The following is a 22,000-nucleotide window of genomic DNA, read 5'->3' as shown; positions in this document are numbered from 1 at the left end:
TTATTCGAGTCTTGGGCAAATCTAATAACATATTATAAACGAAAATATATAAGGGATTTTTTTCCCCATTCATGCGTCGCCTCAGCCAAAACCTCTAGGGCAAATCGCGTCGCTCCACCACCTCCACTGGAAAAAAAAACTGCACCACATATTAGCGACAACTTCATCTACTCATCGGTCGTCTTTATTCCATGTTAATTTCGTGGCTATTCAACCACCGCCCCAGACACAAAACCCTAAATCTCAATCATGTCGTGGCACAACTGGTGGTTACACTCTTTGAAGCTGGCGACTTGGCTCCCCTCGTCAATACATTGGAGGACGATAGGGATGAATTTGGAATGAGAGAGGTCGCGTCTGCGATTAACACGTTGTGTAGACTGAGTGCGAACCAGGCTAGAGCTATAACAGAAGATCTCGTGGAAGTGGTCATGATAAAGTTGAAGAATCAAGTGCTTGTGAGTGAGATGCTTGAGATTCTTGCACTCCTTTCGACCAACTTAAATTCCATAAGGGGATGGTTGAGATGGATGTCATACCGTCCTTTTGATGTCATTAATCATGCTTTGATGAACATACAAAAACGAAAATGGTTCAATTTTATTGGAACAGAGTGAGTATTTAATTATGATTGTCAACTTCCACCGGAGAGGTTTGTTCTCCACTATAAATTATACTCACTCCGTAAAAAAAATAGACAAAGTTGTAAATGACACGAGTTTTAATGTGTAACTAATATTAACACCCGTGCTATGCATGAGACATAGAAGATTCAAATAATGAGTAGTACAAAATATAAAACAATTATAATAGAAAATTAGAATTCAAAGCAACATGAAGATTTAAAAAAACATAAATGTACTTATCTTGGGGCATACTAAATGAATAATTTAACTCCATAATGAATGGAATATTTTAAATTCGGTAAATGATTTTATACAATTTTAATTTATGATCTAAGAGGAGTAAAAACAATAATATTATGACAAATAAAATATGTGGCAAATGATCAAAGAGTATTAATTAATTAGAATAAGATATACAAATAAGAAAAAGGAAGAGAAAATAGATAAAATTTCGAAAACCCATATTTTGAAAAATTCGCGTGTCACGACCCCATAACACGAAAGGTCAGCTAACTTAATCCTAAATCTCGCGAATTGAGACCCTTTTTCCGAAATTTCTCGATTTGTATGAAGCCTTTAACCTCTGCACAGAATAGAATTTTTTACAAAAGGATTTCTTGAATCTCCATCTCCATACGAGGAATGGTACAAAATCCTCTAATATTAATGCAAAAATGGAAAAAACTCAAATCTGTAAAACTGCTCATGTGTCTAAACTTCTTTTCCACCCATTTGAGTTTTAAATCTACACAATAATTGTTGATCTATATCTGAAATTATGTTTTTCATTTATTTTTCTGATTTATCACATTTTTTTATATCAACAAATTTTTTAGATCTATAAAAGATATGTTTTCAGTTTCAGATCTACAATATGAATTATTGATTAAAACTCATGATAATATTACTACTGTATTTTCAAAAACAAAAGGCTTTTATGCTAACCAAAGTAGTTGTAGATCTAAATCTCGAATTTGTTTAGATTAAATTCATATTGTGAATGATTTAGAAAAATTAAACTCTGGAGACTTTTTATATATTTACTTTTTTTTCGTTCTTTTCTTCTATTTCACTATATTTCCATCCTTTGAAAGCTATTGTTGCATCATTTTTGTTAAATCAAATTTGCTATTGCCTTACTGGTTTTTGTAATCAGTTTGGCTTTTCTTGTTGATGATGATGAATTTACATAATTTATAGATGCTCAAAAGGAAATACTGCAATGATTAGAAATCATAAAACATAATTTTACTAAAAAGGAAGTACTCCAATTATTAGTATTTACAGATTTACAGATTCAAGTTTGGGAATATTGGTTCTTTAATTTGAATGTATTTTTCTCTTCTCAATACTTCACCTCTTCTCCTCCCTTTTGTTATGTGTAATGCCTGCAAAAGCTTATAAGATGTTGTAATAGAAGTGTTGTATCTATTTCTTATTGTTTTATGCCTATATATAGGATCAAAGAGACAGCAAACTAAAAAGATAAAACACTGAAGCTAGGTAAATTAGTTAAGATTCATGAAATTCATAAAAATAATACTTTTAGATAATAAACAAATAAACTACACAAAATGAAATAGAAAAGAAGTAGAGGAAACTATATCGTTGTTGTAGTCTAGTAATAAAGATTGAAATTGTATTAGTAATAAAGATTGTAGCGAGAGAGAAGAAAAAATAAAGATGCAATTTATCTTTAATAAAAAACTGGTATATATAGATCTCTGCCTCCAAAGTATTGTTTCATACTAATGTTCAGAGTTGGGTAAATTAACAATTGGTTCAAAGGTATAAGTGCAGTTTCTTCAAATCTAATTCTATTATCTAATGGTTACAGTAATGTAAAGTAATTTTTGAAAAAGACAATTAAATAGTTTTAAAATGAACTACCAAATTATCCTATAGGCACAATTCCTCTCCGTGGTGAATTGATTTGGTCCTCCTTGATTAATCGATAACATAGTAGTAAGAATTAAGGCATATTAATTGTTGGTAGAAAAAGATAAATTAAGTTTTTTAGAAACCGTATTAACTGTTAGTTTAGAAAATGTCCTTTTCAGCCACACGCACTACTTTTTAGGAGTCAAATTACATTTAATACGTTCAACCATAGAATGAGAGATTTAATATATAAGTCAAAATTTTTATAATATGCACAACTCACATTTTATTAAGTTAGACGCCAAAAATAGTCAACAAAAACTGTGACTTTATATATTTATAGATAAGCATTGGTCTTACCTCATAATTAAAATAATAGTAGTAGTAGTTATGTCTAGGCCTGTCAAAATGGATATCGGGTATTGGATACCCGATATCCAAACCCGAAAAAGTCGGATAATTGGATACCCGAAACCCGATTTTTCGGGTATCGGATCGGGATCGGGTAGTGAGAATTTTGGATTATAGGTATCGGGTTACCCGATATCCGATCGGGTATACCCGAATTATCCGATTTATCCAATTAATTTTCTAAAATTAATAAATTATATTTTTATTATAATCAAATGTAATTTAATTTCTTAACTAAAATTTAATTAATACTTAATAGTTAGCATATAAGATATGTAATTTAATTTTTTAATTATATTTTAATTTCATTGACTTGTGATATTTTGAATTTTTTATGATATTATTGTTAGATCTTGATTCTTATGAATTATTGAATTGTGATATTTATAAAGGATGAATGTTTGAACTTATTAATTTTGATGGTTATTGACTTATTGTGGATGGATAAAAGATGTTAATATGTGGAGTATAACTTATGAATTTTGTATTTTTCAAAGTTTGTAGTTATTTTCTTTTAAATTCGAACTACTACAAGAATTTTGTATTCCTATAAATTTGTAGTTATTTTCTCTTAAATTTGAGCTACTATAAGAATTTTGTATTTGTAAAAGTTTGTAATTTTTTTTACTTGTATACTAGTACTTCAACTTTGTATTTAATTTGAATTAAATAATATTAAATAAATTCTAAAAGTTTGTAGTTAGTTTTCAAAAATAAAATAAAATAAAAATTCAAAATCACAATTGGGACTGGATACCCGATTTTTCGGGACTGGATACCCGAGTCGGGTATCTGGGTACCCGAAATCAAATTCGAGTCGGGTATCGGGTATTGGATTTTGGGAATTTCGGGATCGGGTACCCAAAAATTTCGGATCGGGTATCCGCGGGTACCCAATTTAACAGGCCTAGACTTATGTCATTTAACGAAGAAAATAAAATACAATTGTGATATGTTTCCAGGTTTGCAACATAAAAAAAATTATACACTATTAACGGTAATTAGACGTGTGATTCACCTAAATCCATGCAAATAATATATAGATATACATGATGTAATAACCAAAATGACTATGTATACTAAAGTAATTAAATCATTGTGAGAATAGCTAAAACAAATTATTGAAAATTTTTGTTGAAATTTAGACTAGTCAGTCATGCACCACATTATGAATCGTGCTTTATTTCAAAGTGATTCACAACATGAGTGAAATGCTCGTGTAAAACCTATGACTAGGTCCAACTATATAGTTGAAATTTTGTATGTTTTTGTCTTTCTTTAAGAGGATCTCTTTGTTATGAGCCTTTTGAATTATCGTCAATGATGGATCTATTACTCTTCAATTCTTACATCTACATATAAATCTACAATGATAATGTGCAAGTCTAGATTTTTAAGTTGACTTGACCAAAGTGAAGATATTTGAGGTACTAGATTATGCTTTGTGGTAGCAATTTCAATGACATTAATATTGTCCATTAATGAAATTATTTTGTCGGTTGAATTAGCCAAACAAAAACAATTGATTATTATGTGCAGCTAATAACTTTTATTAATAAATTTAAATGATATTTGCCCCACATAATAAAAGCCAACAACTTTGAAATTGAGAAGTGATTACCGACACATTTTATAATATCTGAGGCTAAGCTTAGCTACCTCACTTTATATGCGTGAGTATCCATTCCACCTCTTGAAAAAAGACACCTCATTTTTCTAGATTAGGTTCCTTTTCCATTTCATGCCTAAAAATTAAACATAAGTTTATTATGTTTAAACATACGAACTAACTTCCTAAATTGGTGTACTTAAATTTCCATATGGAGTAGCCCAATTAAGTAGCAAGTCACACAATAGTATTATTTTGTCGTTTCAATTAGCCGCCACAATAATAATAATCACCAAATAATTCCAGTTAACAATGATTGAACAAGTTAATTAAGCTAAAGTAAAACACACCTATATAAGCAAGTAGAGTTTGATAGAGGTCCACACAGTTGCACAGTTACGAAATGAGCAGCGTTGCAGTAACCGGAGCATCGGGCTACGTCGCCACATGGCTCGTCAAATTCCTGCTCCAGAAAGGCTATACCGTCAAGGCATCCGTTCGTAACCCCAGTCAGTTTCCTTTCCCCTCTCTCTCTCTCTCTCTCTCAATTTTGATTTTGTTTTTGTTTGATCCGATTTTCTACCGGTTTGAATTGATGTTCTGTGATGTTTATTTCTCTATCGCATTCAGTTGAGTCTCCATTTGAAGCTGATTGTTTAATTTTTCATGTGAAAAGGTTTTATTCTGGTGAACTCCTTGTTGACCACTTGTTATAACTATTATATCCACACTCCACACACATGCATAGAATTTATTTGTGTCTTACTTTTTATATTGATACCTCCATTTTAATCAAATTAAATTATTAAAATCGCAATAAATTTAATTAAATTAGCAGTAATTAAAAAGTGTTATCTTAACTTATAAAATACTATATTTTTGTTTTTAAAAATATAAAATAAATAATGAAAGTAAAAATCGAAAAATGAAGCATAAAATATTAAGGTATAAATCGCATTTAGTGAATTATGACTAGTTATTTTACTGGTCCTATTTATAGTCATTGTAAAATATTTATTGGTTTAAAATAATTTTACTAGCTCTAAATTATGTGTTCCTTTTCATCATCTAAAGTCTAAACCTGTATCATTTTTTCACTTTGATGGATTGCTTTTAGTCTTATGCTGTGGTGGCATCTCCTGATCTTTATCCATTTTCTGCTGATAAGCTATGATTTATATGAATGCCATCTGACAATGAAGAAATGGAACAGATAATGCAAAGAAGACTGAGCACTTGCTTGCACTTGATGGAGCCAAGGAGAGACTTCACTTGGTGAAAGCAGATCTACTGGAAGAAGGCTCCTTTGACTCTGTAGTTGATGGCTGTGAAGGTGTTTTCCATACTGCATCTCCTTTCTTCAATGACGTCACCGATCCACAGGTTTCTTGTAGGCTGCTCATGGTTCATTTGTTGATCGTTTAGAAAGATTTTGTTGATCACATCACTTTGAATTCCATCAGGCAGAATTGATTGAACCTGCAGTGAAGGGAACACTGAATGTTCTTGGGTCATGTGCCAAAGCCCCGTCTGTGAAAAGGGTTGTTTTGACATCGTCTATAGCTGCAGTTGCATACAATGGGAAGCCTCTCATACCTGAAGCCGTAGTTGATGAGACGTGGTGGTCTTCACCAGAGTATTGTGAACAGCTGCAGGTAATGTTCCAGTTGAGAGATACTATGTAGTAATAGCCATTGTCCGCCCTTCTCCTTTCACTTACAAAGCATGCTAAATTCATCAACTTTGCTTCTGCTAGCTGTGGTATGTTCTTTCAAAGACATTGGCTGAGGATGCTGCTTGGAAGTTCGTCAAAGAGAAAGGTATTGAAATGGTTGCCATAAACCCGGGAATGGTGATTGGTCCGTTAATGCAGCCAACACTAAACGAAAGCTCTTCAAATATATTGAACTTGATAAACGGTGAGCATCGATGCAGAGAGTGTACTTGCCACAATAATTCACAAGCTTAGCCTCTTGGCATGGTGTTGGCTTTTGTGAGTCAGCAGCTTTAGAATTTCACGTTGGCACAGTAATGCTCTGTCGTGCAATATGCAGGTACAGAAACATACCCAAATTCTACTTATGCATGGGTAAATGTCAAAGATGTTGCTCATGCACATATTTTGGCGTTTGAGAATCCTTCAGCAAGTGGAAGATATTGTTTAGTGGAGAATGTTGCACACTTCTCAGAAATCGTCAAAATACTACGCCAACTCTACCCTACGTATAAACTTCCTGAAAAGTAAGTCCTTCTGGTTATTATCTCCATTGGAGTACATTTTATGTAAAAACTTTCAAATTTCTTATTTAGATGGTTCTCCACTTAAGTGTGATGTAGAAACAACTAAAATGATCATTGGAAGTTGCTGTCCCAACCTTGATGGGGCTTCCAACTGATTGTTTATATATGACCAAATGCCCTAGTAAAATTAAGTTCTGGATTGGCCTTCTTTTGGTTGGTATATACATACTTCTAAACTTGCATAGTTTTAATAAATTTGTTAAAAATATGTACCTTCAGTGAATTTCTTGATTTTTGATTGTTTTCGGGTGTGGCCTCTTGCAGGTGTGCGGATGACAAGCCGTTTGCACCGACGTTCCAGGTCAACAATGAAAAAGCGAAATCTCTAGGCGTCGAGTTCACTCCGTTCAAAGAAGGAATCAAAGAAACCGTTGAAAGCTTGAAGGAGAAAAATCTGTTTAAACCTCCCGTCTAAATCCCCTCTTCCTCTTGTGCTCAAGGCTATATTTCTTACTATATGTGAGTATCCTATCCTATGTTTACTAAGCAACATAAAACCTTCAAATTTCTACTTGTAATATAATGTAATAATTTGAATTTGGGGGTTGAGCATAATGTTGTTGTTGGGTTGTAGAGATTAAAAACCGCTACGAATATTGATAGCCTTGATTATGTACTATTGTTTTATTTTGTTGTGACATAATTATATTTGTGGTAAAGAATATAGGTTACAGTATTCGGTAACAATATATTTTTTTTCAAAATTCTTATTTTCGGCTCAAATTGATTCCAAATTTCTAATAATTTCTATAGGGTCTGTGATATATTGTCTTGCACCTCATATTCCTTCATATTTCTAAAAACTCGAACCGAGTCAAAACGAGATATTATATCACAGACAAGGGAAGCATATATATAATTATTTTCAATGATATTATATTTAAATAATTCTAGTCCAAGTAGTACTACAATGTAAAATGATTAAAAATTACATTTCGGGTTTTCTGACTTTCTGAAATTTGTATTTGTGGACCCAGATTTTAAATTTCCAAATATTTTAAAATTCGAATTTCGGATCAGTTGTAGTATTATGCCAAAATCCTAAACAACCACAAAAACCCTGCTAGAGAAAGTAAGGAAGCAAGTTCAACTTTCATTGAAAGAGATCTCACAACTTCTCATCTGAAGAGAATTTGGAAGTTGAGAGATCCACCACGGATTATTTCTCTCAATACACAACCACAAACTAAAACCAAAACTAATCCCAGCCTCAACTCGAGAACAACAGCCTCTAATGTTGGAGACAGAGTTACTTTGTTCTCCACAAAAAAAAGAAATAAAAGAAAGAAAGTTGCAACAACACTCGCAATGCAGAGAAGAAAAATTAACTTGATTGATTCCATGGCATCTCACTCGATCTTACCGTTTTGGTTCGAGGCCACAAAGTTGCGGATTATCTCCATCGCCAACTGCTGAGCACTCTTGTCTTGAAGTTTCGCTATCGCATCCACTTTTTCATACGTCTCCTTGTCAGCGAAAAGCTTCAGGTTATACTGCGATGGCCCTTGTGGTATTCCTTCCCATTTGTCCACCAGCTCCAGCATCTTCTCTTTGCCCTGTGCAAGAATCCACAGATGGCTATTAGTTTTGTGCTTATTGTATACATAGCTTTATCAGAATCAATTTCGTACCAAGCGGTTTGTGAATTCTCCAAATGATTCTTTGGCAAGCCGCTTTCGCTTCCAGTGATAAAACAAGGGTTCTAGAACTTTCTCAAGATCATGGATCTTAACCTTCTCCTTGAACACTGTGGCAAGTGTGGTTTGGTTGGGTGTCCCTCCAAGCCAAAACTGTGACGTCGTGTATAAGCACTTAATCAACAATAAAGATCACTAGCATCGTAAAATTTCAAAGCAGGCATTCGACCTTACCTGATAACTATTAGGACCATCACCAACCAAGCCGAGTTCGGCCATGTAAGGTCTTGCACAACCATTGGGGCAGCCAGTTATCCTTATAACCACAGACTCCTTATACTTCAGGCCAACCTTCAAAAATACGACAAGAGTTGCCATCAGCAAGTATCACGGAGCATCTCAAAAACGGAAATGAAATCTTTCTAGTATTTATGTTTCAAGAAATAAAAAGGTATACCTTCTCAAACACAGCACGAACTCGCTTAAGGATGTCGGGTATTCCACGCTCAGCTTCTGCGATTGCCAAAGGACAAAGTGGCATAGCTGGGCATGCCATTGCTGTCACATTGAGAGGATCCACATACCTTGGTTGCTATTCAAAGATATGGGTGAAATTAGCGTCTTGAAATATAAAAAAACCGGATTTATTCAAAAGGACTTGACATAATTAATGACCAAGATGCATTTCTTTAATCAAATTCAATCAACTCTAGGATATATTGCATTCAGAAGCAGCATTCTTAATCTCTTCCTACCTAGATTATATCTATATTCTTAGCTAACATCTCACCAGTAAACCACCCTGAGCTAGAACAGTAGTGATTGGGCGCTTCCATGCTTGACGAATGTCGCACAAAATGATGTTCTGATTTGGGGTGATGCGGACATTCAAATTATACTTCTCAATTACTTCTCGTAGTGTCGTCTTCATTGCCCCTTTGATTCGACCACTATCAACATGGAGGCCGCAAAATAATCCACCATCTCCCTATAAAAACAAGCATTTGTACAATAAACCAAAGACAAAGATAAGCTTATGACGTAAAGAAATCAATGAAAACCTTATGAAAATACAAAATGTATCAAGCATAGTTTTATCTATAAAACTAACCTGCTCATGCCAACCCAAGTAGCTTTCGAATTCCCACTTAGGCAACTCATGGCAAGGTTGAAACTTCTTTCCATAGTACCCTTCAACAACAGTCCTGAACTTCTCAATTCCCCACGAGCTAATTAGATATTTCATTCTGCTATATCTACGATCATCTCTTCTTCCATTTTCTCTTTGAGTAACCACAATAGCCTTTACAGCATATAATATATCCTCCTTTGGCACATAACCCAATGGTTCTGCAAGCCTAGGGAAGGTGTTCTCCATTCTATGGGTTCTCCCCATACCACCACCAACCTTCAATGATAATTGTATCAGAATTAGCACTGTTGAGTTTCAAAGATAGCATGCTATTAAACAATTGCAATATGAAATAGAAATTCACTTACATATATGTTAAATCCCTGGGGTTCGCCATTAGCATCAGACACAACTACCACACCAATATCATTTGTAAATAGATCAACAGAATTGTCTCCTGGTATAGTTACTGCTATTTTGAACTTCCTCGGTAGGAATTGAGTTCCATAGATGGGTTCAGGTGAATCAGTAAAATTTGTACCATGAGAATTATCATTTCGAGCTTTGACTACTTCAGGAGGTTCTGCAGACAAAACTTTTTCTCCGTCCACCCACATATCATAGTAGAAACCTGATTGAGGAGTTAAGAGTGCAGCAATATTTTCTGCAGTTTCCTGGGCAAACAAATAATCTTTTCGGTGGATGGGGGCTGCTGGAGCAAGAACGTTTCGGTTCAGATCACCACATGCACCAAGTGTAGAACCCATGCTTTTAATGATCGTACTCATTACTGTCTTCAGGTCTTTCTTCAAAACACCATGAAGTTGAAAGGTTTGCCTAGTGGTCAAACGAAGTGTTCCAATCCCAAACTGATCGGCTAGATCATCCATGGCCAGGTAAAGTTCATTTGAAACCTTTCCACAAGGGTTCTTAGTACGAAGCATAAAGGAGTAAGACCTCCCGCCACGTTCATCTCTATTGTACTGTTGATAGCTACCATGGAACTTGATCAACTGAATGGCAGACTCATTAATGTTGGGGGCATCAGTTAACAACTCCTCATTGAGAGGATATCTTATAAAGTTACTGTGCTCTTTGATTATTTCGACCTTACTGCGTTTCTGCTCGGCAGGTGCATCTGGCTTTACAGGCTGCAAAGAAATGCAATATCATCAAAAGAATGAATTAGCTGAAAAAGAATCGTATTATATCACTTTATGCTCAACCAAAATTTTGCCTTTGAGTACTCAGATTTTTAACAACTCACTTGAAATACAACTTACTAATGAAAAGCTAACTCGCTTGAAATACAACTTACTATATTAATGAAAAATTATGGTAGTAGCATGGAATTGGGTATATTTGCAGCATGATGTATCCTAATTGGAACATATGAGTACATCAGAGACCTGGATGTGCCAGTGAAGATGGCATGGCATGATAGGGTTCTTGATTAAGTCAACAATCAACACAAAAATGTGAACAAACTGGAAATCGATTAAGTCACCAATACAACATGAAGCTTAAAACTCCATAGATCCTCAAGCTTCAGTGTGAACAAACTGGAAATCGATTTTTTAATTATTTTTCTCTTCCATTAGATAACAGAAGGTCCCTCCTTTAAATATAGCTGCCATTTTTACTACCAATGAATTTAAGGAATTTAAAATAACAAATATATAACCAAACAGACATTCATGAGCATTGTTAAAATAATACTCCGTACTACTAATCAATTGAAAAAAAGGAATACAAAATGAAGATTAAACTCGCTCGATCCTCAAGCTTCAGTGTGAACAAACTGGAAATAGGTTTTTTAATTATTTTTCTATTCCATCTCATATAGCCGTCTATTTGCCTATGAAGTTAGCAGCCAGTTTTCTACTAGCAGTGAATTGAAGGAATTAAAAATTACAGATACATGTATACACATTTTTAAATAAAAATACCGTGGAGACAGCTCTGATTAAGGAGGGATGCTGAGCGGCGGCGGAGGAACGGAAAAGCTGAGGGCGTTTACAGAGAAGAAGAGAGGTGGAAGCGCTCTTCAAGCCGCTGAAGCTCGACGGAACAGTCGGGATCGAGGAATCCTTGGCTACGGCGGCAGCGGCAGCGGCACCCGCAAACGACGTCGTCATCTAGCGACTAGAAACACGGTCACGCAGAGAGCAGAGACAAAAGAATTCCTACTTTTTTTTTTAGGAAAAGAGCAGAAATGAAGATAGAGAATTGAGAGTGGGGGATGATGAATATGAAAGCGAAGCGAAGCAAAAAAAGAATGGTGCGTAGGAAATTAGGGGTTGGTGGTGGTGGTGGCGATGAAGAGAGTGTGTGTGTGTGTCACGTGCCTACCACAAGACTCCTAATTGCGATTTGTGAGTATCACCAAAAGTGAAATTTTTGTCGTTCACTGAACCTGGACGCATTTCTGGCGTTACGAAAGGCCGTTTTAATAAAAAAGGGTTTGTTTTGTAGACAGTGTGGGATGAGTCAATTGACTGGTGCGGTCAAAAGGTCACATAATTTATAAGTGCACACCAAAAATACGATACCAACACTCTCTAACTTGAAGGATTAATATCATTAATATTAAAATTTATTAGTTACCGACGAGAATTGAATTGCATCGTATGGTTATTAACATGTACTACGTGCTTATAGACCTTCTCTCGAGTTTGTGTCCATGCTCAGCAAATTTAATCTTTGTATTTGTGTTTGGTACTATCATGTGATTTGATAATCACTCAATCCAATGTTTTTTTTTATGTTAAAGTTTATAAACCATCATATTACACATACCAAGGAATAGAAAATTAAATGTATGATCTTATTACTTGCATGATAAAAAAATTATACATATGGCTAATTGTCAAATTTTAAAAACAATAACAACAAATGAGAAAATTAAATGTATAATCCATTATCCATATATACAGCCAATTGTTATTTTGCAGTAAAAAAAATGATGTTAATATAAATATGGAGAAATATCATACTTATAAGGTTGGAGAGACAGTTTTTCTTTTATACAAATCCAAAAGGAGTATTGCAAAATGAACACGCACTTCAAATTTGTAGTACTATGTTAAACAAAATTGCTGTAACTCTCAAATTTAATTAATAAATAAAAACACAAAATTTCATGAGTTTTTAGATTCATCCAAAATTCTGATTTCGAGTCTTCAACCACAAATGGGTTTCTCAAAATAACAATAACAATCTTAAATAATTACTACATTGCAGTAAATTCCGAAAATCGGCATAGCAAGAATAGGGAAACAGTCGAATTCGCTGATAGCAAGCAAGCATCATTCAAACAATACCATCAATGGCAGCAACAAACTGAAAGATTTAGTAATTCACAATTACCAAATTGAAAGAAAAGCAATCAAGTTTCCCCAAATTCACAACACTTACAATCAGTCAATCACGACACCTGAATTCTAGCAATCAAACAACCTCCTTCGCCAGATCATCATCAATCAATTTACCCTGCGCCGGAATTGCAACGTAACCGATCTTGGCGACGTCATCGTAGTCGTCATCATCGTCGGAGGACGAGGACTCGTCGAAGTCAACGTGGTGGGGATTGAAGAGGCTCCACAGTGAGAACATGACGGCGGCGGTGACGGCTCCGCAACCGACGCCGAAGAGCAGCGCCCAGACGACGCTCAGGATGTCCATGGTGCGATCGCGGACGGAGCTGGAGACGGAGGAGTGTAGCTCGACGGGGAATTCGGACCGCAATGATCGGGAGAGTTCATTGAATCGGTTAAAGTGACGGGTTCGGAAGCGGGGAGAGGCGGTGGTGAAGATTAGGGTTATGTATTGGGAATTAGCGATTTGGGCGGAATTGGGGTGGTTAGGGTTTGGATTTAGGGAATTGGAGGGGTAATAGGTGGTTGTGGTAGTGGCGGAGAAATAGAAGAGGGTTTCGCAGGGGCAGGTGGAGGAGGCGACGATCAGGATGGAGAGGATGAGGAGGAGCGGGAGAAATGAGGTCGCCATTCGCGCAATTCTTTGAGTCTGAGAGAGAGGAAACAGGGAGTAATTTTCTTGGTTTTATCGTTTACGAATTTTTTGCACGATTATTTTGAAAACCTAAAACTTTCAACTTTAAATATTGATACTACTGCAATTTCTTTTCCTTTTTTTTAACCATAAATGTATTTAATGAATCTATCTTTAATAGACTCGGACTAATCCCACTTATTAAGTCTACAAATTAAGACCGGAAGTCTCCGAGTTGCGGATTTGAACTCGTGACCTCAAGATCACCAATAAGGCATGTCAAATCAGGTACACGCGGATATTCGATCCGAAAATTTCGGGTACCCGATCCCGAATTTTTCAAAATCTAATACCTGATACTCGATCCGAAAAATATTTCGGATATCCGGATAGCCCGACTCGGGTATCCAGTCCCGAAAAATCAGGTAACAGTCCCAATTTTGGGTTTTTATTTAATTATTTTTACAAAAAAAACTAACTACAAACTTTTAGAAATACAGCTTGTAGTTCGAATTTTGATACAAACTTGAAGTAGTTCGAAGTTAAGAGAAAAAAACTACTAAAATTTAATTATTTAATTTTTAAAATAATAGAATGAATAAATAATTCATTAAATTTTAAAATAAAATTAGAAAATCGGGTAATTTGGGTATACCCGATCGGGTATCGGGAAATCCAAAAATCAAATACCCGAACTCGATCCCGAAACCCGAAAAATCGGGTATCAATTACCCGATATTTCGGATTTGGATAGTGGGTATCCAATACCCAATATCCATTTTGACACCCCTAATCACCATAGATCTGTGCCAACTAGTACTTTCTTTATTATTTTAGATTATTCACAACAGTGATAGCCACTCCATTAATCTATATTCATTTTTCTTCTGTCACGTCATCATTTTATTATTCGGCCTAAATTTACAATAATAGCGGTCCTTCCCCATTCACCAGAAGTATTTCTACAATTCATTTTAATTGTTGGTGTTAATCAAATAAAATAATAAAATAAAATTGAAAGCAAAAATATAAAAAAAATAAAACATATTTTTAATTTAAATAAATAAAAAAACATGCTACAATTAAGTTTAAAAACATAGAAAAAAAGCAACTCAGACATATATCCTCGATCAAATGCCTTCACTCATTTCCATTTATCTCTTCACCTGGCGTGGTACCAACCATGCTCGGCCGATAAAGTTCGTCGCCTAAGTGCGGGTCATACTCATACTACCGTCCATAGCAAAACTGGTAGTAGGCATTTGCTACCTCGGGGTTGAAAGGTCTACTACCAGCGACGTAGGGATCGCCGAAGTAAAAGGAAGCCAGTGTATAAGGGACCACCAGAGTACGAAGGGAAGCTGGGGTATGAGGGGAGGGGGACTTCCATCGGAATTCACTGCTAGAGAGAAAAATATTTTAATGAGAATGGAGAGCGGCTAAGTAAAAAAGGGTTAAAAATGGAGAATATAATGAGGTTAAATAAAATTTTAAAAAATGCAATATCGCGCGCGCAATAGGAGCTGATCGCTAGCTGCCCCTATTGTAAATGTTCTTAGGATTAAATACCTTATATGGTAAATCTGATGAATCAAATTTTATAATCCAAATAACTTTTGTAAATATATACTCCATTATTTTTTATTTTTTATTTATTACTCCCTCCATCCCCCATTAAGAGTCCCACTTTTTCATTTCGGTCCGTCCCCAATTAAGAGTCGCACTTCATTTTTACTATAAATAGTAAGTAGGTCCCACATTCCACTAACTCAATTCACTCACATTTTATTATAAAACTAATATAAAAAAATGGATTTCATATTCCACTATTTTTTTCAACCAACTTTTCTTTACATTTCTTAAAATCCATGCCTGGTCAAAGAGTGACTCCTAATAGGGGATGGAGGGGGTACATATGAATCATACCCATGATGGGTGTCTTTTGAAAGTTGACTTTTATATGACTCAAGTAAGAAATAATAACAAAAAATTTCATTGATGATTATCGATTTTTAAGATTTTTGCATCTGAACGTTTTATGGTAATGTATTAGAGCAAAAATTTGTACTCCCTAATTAGAAAATTTTATTAGTACTAATTTTCAAACGTGGAATCGTGATGAGTATTACTAGGGGTGGGTAGGTACGGTATACCTTACCGAAACCACTATATCGTATACATTACTGTAAATATGGTATGTGAAAAAGTCATACCGTTATCTTACCAAAGTTTTCGTTATACCGAACTTCGGTATACCTTATTTTCGGTATGATGAATTTCCATACCGATACCATACCTCATTTTCGGTATACCGTACCAAAGTTCGGTATACCTTACTTTTGCGGTACACCTGACTTTTAACATCAATTAAAATAGAAAATTAGAGTTTTTAGAATATTACTTATATTTTATAATTGTAAAAATAAATTAAATATAATTTATTCATAATTATATTTATATTTCACAATAGATTTTAGAGGGAACATCTTTTTTGGTCCACGAACTTTACCAAAGTATCATTTTAGGTCCGTGAACTTTGAAAATATCATTTGAAGTCCATCAACTATGGGTTGATATCATTTGAAGTACTTTTTTACTATTTTCAAGTTTTTTGGGACGAAAATACCCACAATATCTTTAAGGGTATATATTTTTAATAAACTTATCATATACTCATATTTTTTATAAATATCTTTACTATATATATTTGATGAATTTTCTAGATATAATTTAACATTCAATATTATCACTTAATTTTGTGACATGCAAGAAAAGATTCTTATTCAATTTTTTATTATTAAAGAAAAGTTCTTTATTCAATTTTAAAATTCTTTAACATAAAAAATTGAAGAAGCAATTTTACTTGCATGTCACAAAATTAAGTGACAATATTGAAGGTCCAATTATATTTAGAAAATTCGTAAAAAATATATTGTAAAGATATTTATAAAAAATATGAGTATATGATAAGTTTATTAAAAATATATACCCTTTAAGGTATTGACTATTGAGGGTATTTTCGTCCAGAAAAACTTGGAAATAGTAAAAAAGTACTTAAAATAGTAAAAATGATATTGCAGCAACTTCCGAAAATCAACATAGCAAGAATAGGGAAACAGTCGAATTCGCTGATAGTTTATGATACAGTTAATTAATTAATCTAAGAATTACAACAAATAATTTGATTTTTTTTCAAGAAAAAACATATCATTCATTTCGAAAGCAAGCATCATTCAAACAATAACCATTAGCATAATATAGACAAAAAGAAAGATATAGTACTAACTGGCAATGGCAGCAACGAACTGAAAGATTTAATTCACAATTGCCAAATTGAAAAAAAAGTAATCAAGTTTCACCAAATTCACAACACTTACAATCAGTCAATCACGACTCCTGAATTCTAGCAAGCAAACAACCTCCTTCGCCAGATCATCATCAATCAACTTACCCTGCGCCGGAATTGCAACGTAACCTATCTTGGCGACGTCATCGTAGTCGTCATCATCGTCGGAGGACGAGGATAGCTCGTCGAAGTCAACGTGGCGGGGATTGAAGAGGCTCCACAGTGAGAACATGACGGCGGCGGTGACGGCTCCGCAACCGACGCCGAAGAGCAGCGCCCCGACGACGCTCAGGATGTCCATGGTGCGATCGCGGACGGAGCTGGAGACGGAGGAGTGTAGCTCGACGGGGGATTCGGACCGCAATGATCTGGAGAGTTCATTGAATCGGTCGAAGTGACGGCTGCGGAAGCGGGGAGAGGCGGTGATGAAGATTAGGGTTATGTATTGGGAATTAGCGATTTGGGCGGAATTGGGGTGGTTAGGGTTTGGATTTAGGGAATTGGAGGGGTAATAGGTGGTTGTGGTAGTGGCGGAGAAATAGAAGAGGGTTTCGCAGGGGCAGGTGGAGGAGGCGACGATCAGGATGGAGAGGATGAGGAGGAGCGGGAGAAATGAGGTCGCCATTCGCGCAATTCTTTGAGGCTGAGAGAGAGAGGAAACAGGGAGTAATTTTCTTGGTTTTATCGTTTATGAATTTTTGCAAGACAATTTTGAAAACCTAAAACTTCCAACTTTAAAATTTCATACTCCATTTTTTTTTTTACAATTAACTGCACTTAGTCTTCTTTTTTAATGAAATCCGACTAATTCTATTTGATCTGGCCTATAAATTAAGACCGAAAGTCTTTCAGCGACCTCAAAATCATCACAGTTCTACGCCAACTAAAATTTGATAGTACTTCTTTATCTCACAACAGTGACAGTCAATCTATTTTCATTTTTCTTCTGTCACGTCATCATTTTATTATTAGCCTAAATTTATAGTACAATAATAGCGATCCTTCCCCATTCACCACCATTATTTCTATAATTCATTTTAATTGTTAGTGTTTATCAACTAAAATAACAAAATAAAATTGAAGGCAAAAATATAAAAGAACAACAAATATTTAATTTAATAAATAAAAAAACACATGCTACAGTTAAGTGAAAAAACACATAAAAAAGCAACTCAGGCACACATCCTCGTACAAATGCCGTCACTCATTTCCATTTCTCTCTTCACCTAGAGTGGTACCAACCATGCTCGGCTGATAAAGTTCGTCGCCTAAGTGCGAGTCACACCCCCGTCCGTAGCAAAACTAGTAGTAGGCATTTGCTATCTCGGGGTTGAAAGGTCTACTACCATCGACGTAGGGATCACCGGAGTAAAGGGAAGCTGGTGTATAGGAGACCGCCGGAGTACGAAGCAGTGGCGAATCCAGACACCGAAAATGGCAGGGCAGAATTTAATATTTAAATATTAAATATTTAATATTTAATTTAATATTATTTTTAATGATAACATAAATAATATTATGTTAATATTTAAGTAGCACTAACATTTTTAATAAAATATAAACATGCATTAGCTTACGAATATGTATTATTCATGTAAAAATTATTGTAAATATAATATACATTCAAAATTATCATAAATATTATATACAAAAGTGATATAAGTAGAACAGTAAATATTTAAATTCCAAAAATATTTAAAAGTTTATTTTGTTGTATAGAGAATAATTAAGATGCATGGATCACAAATTATAAATACTTTAGGACAAAAAAACATTAACACAAGATTAAAAATGATATTAACTAAAGAATAAATATAACAACATAATATATGCAAATTAGTAAAAGTTTAGATTTCATAAAGTATTTAAAGGTATTATTTTGATAATAAGAAGAAATATGAATTGATAAAATAAAAAAGGAAAAAATGGAAAAAATATGCTCCTTGTTGAGGGTTGAAAAACCCAACAACCAAACCATTGGACTCAATGGCGGATCCAGAAATTTATATTCGTGGGGTCGGATCGAACGAACATAAATATATTATTTAAATAATTATTTTTAAGTAAAAATATTATAATTTAATTAGCACTATGTTTTACTTTCTCTGTCCCATAAAAATATGCGCACTTTTCATTTTTTGTTTGTTTCATAAAAATATGTAAATTTTATTTTAGGAAAGTTACCCAAATTTATTACCCATATACATCAACTTATTTACAACTTATACCACCATTAAACACTAATATAATGTGAGTCTCACTATCCACAAACACTACTTTAATTACTTTTATCATCCTCTTTTTTAATTTACCGATTTTATTTTAGTTCTAGTGTTATATCAATTGTCTATATTTTTATGGGACAGCGAAAGTACGTATAAGAAAGTTGACATCAGTTAGTATATCTATTCTAAAAATGACTCAGAAATTATTCTTGATAATTTGGATAAATTTTATAAAATTTCTAATAGTATAGATATATTCAGATATCAATATTTTCATGATGTATTATGAGTAGTTGAAAAGATAAACCACATGATGAAATTAATAATCAAAAGCAAAAGTAATTAAATTAGATCAAAAAAATTGTGACTAAGAGAGCAAAATAAGGAATGCATATAACAGATCATCGTATTAATGTTCAAACTTGAAACTTGTTATCATCATATTAATGTTGAAACTTGAAAAATGTTGAAACTTGAACTAATGATGGAATTTATATTACAAGCTGAAAAATGAGTTAGGCCGTAATTTATTCACAAATAAAAATTAAAGATGGTCCAGTTTTAAAAGCCCAACCAATAGAAAATTAACAGGAAATTATAAACACTAGCAGGCCGTTGCCGGAGGATATTGAGGATGGGGGCAAAGGTGCGGAGACTATGGGGTCGGCAGTCGATGGAGGGCATTTCCCGGCGATTCTCCGCGGCTGGCGGTGGGGTCGGCCGATCCCGCCCGACCCCACATAGATCCGCCGCTAATTGGACTACTACATTTTATATGATTTTTATTGAAAATATTTGTATATTTATCCACTCCACGGAGGTTAGATATGCTACTTTCGGCTCGATTCAAGGGAAAATTTAGGCTCTCCGAATGGCCGAGAGGGGGCGGCTCCCTAGATCCGCCAGTGAGCTGGTATGGGGGGCAGGGGACTTCCATCAGGATTCTATGCTAGAGAGAAAAATATTTCAATGAGAATGAAGAGCGGTGAAGTAAAAAAAGGGGTAAAATTGGAGAATATATAGAGGTTAAATAAAATTTTAATAAATGAAAAATCGCGAGCGCAATAGGAGCCGAACGCGCATGGCGCGGACGCACGGTGACCGCACAATAGGCGCCGATTAGACCGCCGATTGATTAGGTGGCCGACGATGCCTATTATGAATGTTCTTAGGATTGAATACCTTATATTGTAAATTTAATGAATCAAACTTTACAATCCAAATAACTTTTGTAAATATATACTCCAATATTTTTTACTATTTTTTATTTATTACTACATGTGAATCATACCCAGAAACGAGTGTCTTTTGAAAGTTGACTTTTATATGACTCAAGTAAGAAATATAGTAATAACAAAAAATTTCATTGATGATTATCGATTTTTAAGTTTTTTGCATCTGAACGTTTTATGTTTATGTATTAGAGCAAAATATTACTACTCCCTAATTAGAAAATTTTATTACTAGTACTAATTTTCAAACATTTACATCTGGAAATAATTACACTCCGTATTAAACACTTTGAAGAATAATTAGGTAAGTTTTGGCTAGTCATACCGTTCGGATCAATTCTAATTTCTATGGTGTAAGGGTTGATCAATCATACTATCAGATCTAAGTTCATAATTTTTTCAATCATATTTGAGTCCGCAAAAAATACCAAATCTTATAATTTTAGAAATCAATTCCCTATAAATAAAGCCTAATGGTATAGTTATTTATTTTATTCTCTGAGAAGATTTTCACATAATATTTCATGCGTGGTGCGATACTGTTGTACATTTTCAAATTATTATGTTCTCGGTTCTTGCATGAAATGAAAAGATTGCGTTTGACATAGTATATTTTTGTATTGTTATGTCTGAACAAAATAAAACAATCAAATATGCATGTTACCGGATGACATTAATTTGTTGTCAATTATCATATTCTTTAACTATTGTATAAAAATATCGAATTAGGATTTTCTTGGAATTAGATTGATCTTTAGAATATTGCAATGAAGTAGTACTCCGTAGTCCGTATAAATTATTGTTGCCTTGTTGGAGTATGACTTTGAGATATCTAGATTTATATTGTTTGTCAACTAGGACAGGTGTTCGGTTTCAAAAATAAAATAATACCAGATATAATATATGATTGAATTGTGAGATTATTTTAGTATTAGGGATGTTCGGTTTGCAAAATTATATTCGGGATTAAATTTGTATTGTGTTTGGTTCATGAGATTTAACCCCACAAGGCCACAACTCATCCTAGATGTATAATCATAGGATAATTAGTCATAGCTAACCCCTATGACTAAAATAATCTCACAACTCAATCCTAGATTGTATCTTGATATTATTGTATCTTGGAAACCGAATACGAGGAGATTAACTATAATTAATTATCCTATGATTATTCATCTAGGATTGAGTTGTGAGATTGAATCTCATGAACCAAACACATTACAAATATAATCTCGGATACAATCTTACAAATCGAACACCCACGTACTAGTATATTCTAACCCTTGTCGATATATAGATACTTAATATGTTATATTCCATTACGACATATTTATGTATAAGTCGGTTATTTTCAAAGAATATTTTATTCGTGTTACGTTCCTGTTGTACAGTATTCCATATACTACTATATGTAGCAGGAAAAGATTTCGTTAGACACATATTTTTGTATTGTCACGTCTGAACTAAATAAAATAATCAAAATTTGCATGTTACAATTAGTTGGCATATTCTTTATTAGCAATTTTCCTGTTTTTCCCCATATTAAAGCACATCTTTCATTTAATTAACTACGTTAATATAGTTTGTTC

At 34.1% G+C, this 22,000-nt stretch overlaps 4 protein-coding genes and 1 long non-coding RNA gene across 5 annotated transcripts; 1 reads left to right on the top strand and 4 right to left on the bottom strand.

Moving 5' to 3' along the window:
- Window positions 1-1,852: 1,852 nt before the first annotated feature.
- LOC148930021 (uncharacterized) lies at window positions 1,853-5,015 on the bottom strand. Its single transcript, XR_016136174.1, has 2 exons — window positions 4,878-5,015; window positions 1,853-2,014 (listed from the first exon to the last, which is right to left on the bottom strand). It is a non-coding gene; the product is annotated as an uncharacterized LOC148930021 (long non-coding RNA).
- LOC125210642 (phenylacetaldehyde reductase-like) lies at window positions 4,734-7,515 on the top strand. The gene is made up of 6 exons (XM_048110193.2): window positions 4,734-5,036; window positions 5,741-5,910; window positions 5,991-6,182; window positions 6,284-6,446; window positions 6,582-6,768; window positions 7,093-7,515. The coding sequence occupies exons 1-6, from the start codon at window positions 4,931-4,933 to the stop codon at window positions 7,241-7,243; spliced, it is 969 nt and encodes a 322-aa protein (XP_047966150.2). The 5' UTR covers window positions 4,734-4,930; the 3' UTR covers window positions 7,244-7,515.
- A 386-nt stretch (window positions 7,516-7,901) lies between these two features.
- On the bottom strand, window positions 7,902-11,930 carry LOC125214376 (sulfite reductase 1 [ferredoxin], chloroplastic-like). Its single transcript, XM_048115376.2, has 8 exons — window positions 11,547-11,930; window positions 9,966-10,748; window positions 9,577-9,873; window positions 9,256-9,453; window positions 8,923-9,057; window positions 8,700-8,816; window positions 8,460-8,618; window positions 7,902-8,384 (listed from the first exon to the last, which is right to left on the bottom strand). Exons 1-8 carry the CDS (start codon window positions 11,733-11,735, stop codon window positions 8,178-8,180), a joined length of 2,085 nt encoding a protein of 694 aa, XP_047971333.2. The 5' UTR covers window positions 11,736-11,930; the 3' UTR covers window positions 7,902-8,177.
- A 954-nt stretch (window positions 11,931-12,884) lies between these two features.
- On the bottom strand, window positions 12,885-13,690 carry LOC148930020 (uncharacterized). Its single transcript, XM_089067618.1, has one exon. The coding sequence runs from the start codon at window positions 13,603-13,605 to the stop codon at window positions 13,048-13,050; it is 558 nt and encodes a 185-aa protein (XP_088923744.1). The 5' UTR covers window positions 13,606-13,690; the 3' UTR covers window positions 12,885-13,047.
- Window positions 13,691-16,900: 3,210 nt separating this feature from the next.
- Window positions 16,901-17,645, bottom strand: LOC125215952 (uncharacterized). Its single transcript, XM_048117540.2, has one exon. It carries the CDS (start codon window positions 17,577-17,579, stop codon window positions 16,992-16,994), a length of 588 nt encoding a protein of 195 aa, XP_047973497.2. The 5' UTR covers window positions 17,580-17,645; the 3' UTR covers window positions 16,901-16,991.
- Between the last annotated feature and the right edge of the window lie 4,355 nt (window positions 17,646-22,000).

The sequence above is a fragment of the Salvia hispanica genome, chromosome 3 (genome assembly GCF_029641045.1).
Source record: "Salvia hispanica isolate PSC_SH4W2 chromosome 3, Shi_PSC_v1, whole genome shotgun sequence".
Lineage (NCBI taxonomy): Eukaryota > Viridiplantae > Streptophyta > Magnoliopsida > Lamiales > Lamiaceae > Salvia > Salvia hispanica.
The sequence above is the reverse complement of the archived record's forward strand: the minus strand, read 5'-3'. Positions and strand labels throughout refer to the sequence as shown.

What these genes read in the sequence shown, in the direction of transcription:
- LOC125214376 (XM_048115376.2), bottom strand. Translation starts at nt 11,735, where the DNA reads ATGACGACGTCGTTTGCGGGTGCCGCTGCCGCTGCCGCCGTAGCCAAG. An exon ending in CCCAGGGATTTAACATATAT is followed by an intron (nt 9,874 to 9,965) that starts GTAAGTGAATTT and finishes TTATCATTGAAG; the next exon opens with GTTGGTGGTGGTATGGGGAG. An exon ending in GAGAATTCACAAACCGCTTG is followed by an intron (nt 8,385 to 8,459) that starts GTACGAAATTGA and finishes ATTCTTGCACAG; the next exon opens with GGCAAAGAGAAGATGCTGGA.
- LOC125210642 (XM_048110193.2), top strand. Translation starts at nt 4,931, where the DNA reads ATGAGCAGCGTTGCAGTAACCGGAGCATCGGGCTACGTCGCCACATGG. An exon ending in ATGACGTCACCGATCCACAG is followed by an intron (nt 5,911 to 5,990) that starts GTTTCTTGTAGG and finishes GAATTCCATCAG; the next exon opens with GCAGAATTGATTGAACCTGC. An exon ending in TATATTGAACTTGATAAACG is followed by an intron (nt 6,447 to 6,581) that starts GTGAGCATCGAT and finishes TGCAATATGCAG; the next exon opens with GTACAGAAACATACCCAAAT.
- LOC125215952 (XM_048117540.2), bottom strand. Translation starts at nt 17,579, where the DNA reads ATGGCGACCTCATTTCTCCCGCTCCTCCTCATCCTCTCCATCCTGATC.
- LOC148930020 (XM_089067618.1), bottom strand. Translation starts at nt 13,605, where the DNA reads ATGGCGACCTCATTTCTCCCGCTCCTCCTCATCCTCTCCATCCTGATC.